General features: G+C 35.3%; 1 protein-coding gene across 9 annotated transcripts in view; it reads right to left on the minus strand.

Annotated features, from left to right (window-relative positions):
* KIAA0586 (KIAA0586 ortholog) overlaps positions 1-4,514 on the minus strand; it is a 113,097-nt gene that overhangs the window by 97,307 nt on the left and 11,276 nt on the right. For 8 of the 9 annotated variants that reach the window (XM_049612677.1, XM_049612674.1, XM_049612672.1 and 5 more), the window contains 3 exons: positions 3,340-3,514; positions 2,362-2,583; positions 210-363 (listed from right to left, as the gene is read on the minus strand). In XM_049612677.1, the coding sequence (XP_049468634.1) occupies positions 210-363; positions 2,362-2,583; positions 3,340-3,514 (551 nt within the window). The remainder of the gene's footprint in view (positions 1-209; positions 364-2,361; positions 2,584-3,339; positions 3,515-4,514) is intronic. The other variant, XM_049612679.1, reaches the window with a different exon arrangement.

Genomic DNA, 4,514 nt, shown 5'->3' on the forward strand with positions numbered 1-4,514 from the left:
AAGGTTATTAATTAAAACCATACAGTAGGACATGACCCCTAATTTGACTGAACAAGTTCTCAAATGACAAAAAAATTAACTCACAAGAACTAATTTTGTAGAATGAAGACTTAGTCTCCCACCACCTAGTAAACAAGTTTTTGGCTGCCATTCTATAAAGAAAATTCATAGCTAATATGTTTTATTCACAGAGAACTACATATTTTTACCTTGTCTGGAAGCAAATGTGTTATGTGAAGACAGATTACTGCTACCAAGATCAGAATAGTCTGGTTGTACAGAATACTTTTCCATCACTCTGGAAGGAGGCATACTAACAGGCTGAAAACTACTGGTCTTGAGCGCAGCACTAATGAAATGAGTCTAGGAGACATAAAATTATTTGATCAATTTCAAATACCATTTAAAAGAGCTAGATGACAGACTACATTAAAACTTATTAGAGGACTTGAAAAAATGTATTAGATTTAATAAGCAATAAAAATACATATATTACATGCAGTTACGCACTGCAGCAGTGATGTCACTGGGTTAAGCCTGGCTCTGTGGTGTGACCTTATTCATTGTATTTAATCATTCTAAACCTCAGTTTCCTCCTTTCTACTTCTGAGATGGCTCAGGAGCCACTGACGCATGCTAGGAGATGACCAAAAGGAAGGAGCCCTAGACCTCTACTTCAGCCAGAGAATTTCAAACCAAAATATCTCATCTTTTATATCCTGCATGATTTTGTTTGAAGGATTAAAAAACATTGCTAGTAGGCACTCAAATTAGCAGCAGCAACAATAACATATGCATTTAAATATAAACAGGAACTACAAGGACAGCTGTTTTCAGTACTATTTATTAAAATACCTGGAATGTGTATGTATCTTACCTAATAAAACTAATTTCAAAAGAGGGTCTCATACCAGGTAAAGGAAAACCTAACAAGACTTACAGTTTTACAGAATTGTTAAAAATGTGTAGACATCTCTCTACGTAAAACATATGGGACAGACTCAACAAATTTCATTTCATGAAGCATTTATCGAATTACTAATGTACCTAGTATGTCACTAAAACTTCAACTTTCTCTGTAATTAGAAGCTTTATAAATAAGATGTCTGAATTAGAAAAGATCCCATTCTTCCAAATTAAATGCAGAAGCAATTTATTATTTATGGAAGACTAGATAAATGGCAGACAGGCATATAATGAAGACAAGTAGGACCCTTTCCTTAAGAAATCAATGTGCTTTTCAAATCTGTCATCTCATTTTACCCTGAACAAAAAAATAAATAAATAAAAGGTTTTTCTGAGTAAAGAAATCAAGGCTCAGAGAAGTGCAGTTATTTGCAGACTGAAGACCAGTCTTCTAATAGACCCACTCCTAGCTTCTCATGAGACACCATGCTGCACACACAATCTTAGTTGTGCATGTAGTACTTACTAAAACCTTACTTTGTATGGCCATAACCACTCCACTGAAAATACAATCTTCAACTACATGGAAAGCTCAAGCCAAGTTCTATTAAGAAGTTTTGAAAATTATAGCAGATTAGTGTTTACTCTGTGTTAACATACTGTGTTATAAAAAACTTATTTTTCTGTATTCTTCTGAATGTGATATTTTAATTTTTTTAAGTGTTAAACTTACACATTAATTAGACAAAAATAAAAGTAAATTAAAACCAATGCATTTATAGTGCAGGTCATTCATTCACTTAAAGAAAATGTGTGTGTATATATATAGCCCCTGAGTGCGGGGTACTATCCCAGGACTTAGAAATTCAAAAATAAATAAGAAACTGTACTATCAGCTCCTTGTGAGGATAACTCTTCTTTTTATAATATCCCCGTGCCTCATATTCAAAAGGCAATTAAATATGTTCATTCTTTTAATTAATTAAATGCAGAAGCAATGTGTATACTGGCTGGTTACTCATCAGAATCATTACAGAACTTCCTATTCCCAGGTCCCATCTCAGACCTACTGTCTCAATCCCTGAGAGGTACAAGCATGTGTATTTTTATAAAGCATTTCAAGTGATTCTGATGCACATTCTCAAGCTAACAACCACTGATGTAAACAAGTCATGGCAATCTAATATTAGCATTGTAAAAATGGTATGAACAGAAATACCACAAAAGAAGGAAAAGCCAACTCTAAGGAAGTGTCTTACAGAACTAATGATACTTGAACTTGAATGTGCAGAGAAGTCTCCACATGGAGAGGAAGAGTGATAATAAACAAATCATTATTTAAGAACTAAAGCTGCAACAATCTAATGAGCTATTATTGCAATTATCAACAAATATCAGTTTAGGGACGCAAGTGATAAAAAACCATGAAATGTGTGCTGGCTTTATTATAGATACCTGAATATCTATTTGTTGCTGTTGTAATTTTTCAAGATGCCTAATGTGCTGTTCCATAAAAACATTCATTTGCTTTTCATGATCATGACAATGTAATTTCTCGTGTTTATTCTGAATACTTGTTTGTTGCTCTGTAACACGCTGTAACTGTTTATCAGTCTCCTGTAACTTATTGAGTAATTCTGTAACAGAATTGACTTTTGCTTCCAAATCACTCTGTACCTAAAATAACAAAATATCAAAGGATATAAAAAATACGATCAGTTACTAGAAATGTTGTTTAAAGTGATTTCTAATAAAAATGATCAAACCGGATTTTTACTCTCTAAATCTCTGATGATTTTATACCTTTATTTTTAGAATCACAGAAATAAAAGGCAAAAGATAGCTATTCTGAAGTAGATCCTTTTTCTCATTAATAACACATTTGCAACAAAAGAATTTTTATAATTCCAGAAATGAAATAGTAATTAAAAAGAAGCAAATAACACAACAAATTAGCTTTAGAAACTTCACTCATCTCAGACTGAATTAGGTCAGCAGCCTGGAATCCTAGTCTTAGATCAGCCACCTATTAGCCCGGGGACCTGTGCCACTCTAACTGTTTCTCAGTTTTCCCATTTGCAAACTGAGGCGGGTGGCACAGACAATCTAGGGGTGCCTTTCCAAAATAAGGATGAGCAGTTGTCCCAGGTTGCCCAGGACTTGGGGGCTCCCTGGATGAGCCTGGATCAGTGCTAAATCCAGGCAGTCCTTGATCCTTTAGCATTATCACAGCATGGGGGGGGGGGGGGGGGGGGGGGGTAGGTCTCAATGCCTGAGGTAATATACAACCACCAACAGGAAAATTCTTTCAAAGTGAGAGCAACTAGAACAACCTTAGTCTATAGTTGGATACAATCACTTGTAGAATCAGTTCCTAGTAAATAATTTTACATTTCACAAAGATGTTGTGAGTATCTGGGGTAAAATATATACTTTTATCAGCGGAGCTGCTGTTGCAATGGCAGCCGCAGTTGCTGCGGCCACGGTTGTGGCTGAATCAATTCCACTGGGTGACGTTCTAGTCTCCTGAGTAACAGCGTCCTTTTCTGTGCCTGCATCTTCTAAAAGCTGTACCTTTACTTCCTTAAAAACAGGCATGTTTTGAGTTCTGTAAATAAAAAATGTATAAAAATATATTCAGCAAGCTACATGGAACCATTTCAACAAGCACCTAGAGTGGTAATCTGCTGAAGGTGGGTTTTCTAGATTTTTTAAAACATTAAATCACTTGGTTTTCCCTATAAGGATCTTACCAGTCATTTGGTTCATGAAATCTATGAAAGGTCAGGTCACTAACTAAACACTAAAGAAATAAAATAATTCCTTGAAGGCTATGATATTTCAGATAATAAGGCTTACATATATGAAAAAGACATGAGCACAATTACCAAGATACATAATCAAGAAGTATGAATTCAAATCACGTAGAAAAAGTTCTAAGAATTCAAGTACTATGTGTTACTTCCAAAGAAAGACAACCTAAGATAAATTTTTAAAACTGCTAAAAACTGTTTTTAATTCTAGCTCATTTAGATTTAATAGATGTCACACAGTTTGTTAAAACGGGGCACAAAACACAGTTTTAAGCAACCTGGATTAAAAATAAGAGCAAATAGATACATATTTATAATGAAAGATTTAACTAAATACCAACAAAACAAAACTGGTTGATTGTGTTCTATATTTGGCCTGAAAAAAAGAGAGAGAGAGACAGACAGACAGAGACAGAAAGGAACCACGGATGGGGCACCTAGGTGGCTCAGTCTGTTAAGCGACCGATTTTGGCTAGGGTTATGATCTCACTGTTCATGAGTTCAAGCCCCGTGTTGGGCTCTGTGCTGACAGCTCAGAGCCTGGAACCTGCTTCAGATTCTGTGTCTCTGCCCCTCCCCCGCTCAAACTCTGTCTCTCTCTCCCTCAAGAATAAACAAACATTTAAAAAATAAATAAATAAATAAATAAATAAATAAATAAATAAAAAAGGAACCACTGACAAAACCAGAGTCCCTAGTGAAGTCCAAATAAGATGAGAAGGAATGCACTCCATCTCTAGCTGCTGGACTTTCCAGCTGATCTCTAAGAAGACCCAGAGCAGCTCGTAAACTTAC

Source organism: Panthera uncia (assembly GCF_023721935.1).
Source record: "Panthera uncia isolate 11264 chromosome B3 unlocalized genomic scaffold, Puncia_PCG_1.0 HiC_scaffold_1, whole genome shotgun sequence".
Taxonomy (NCBI): Eukaryota; Metazoa; Chordata; class Mammalia; order Carnivora; family Felidae; genus Panthera; species Panthera uncia.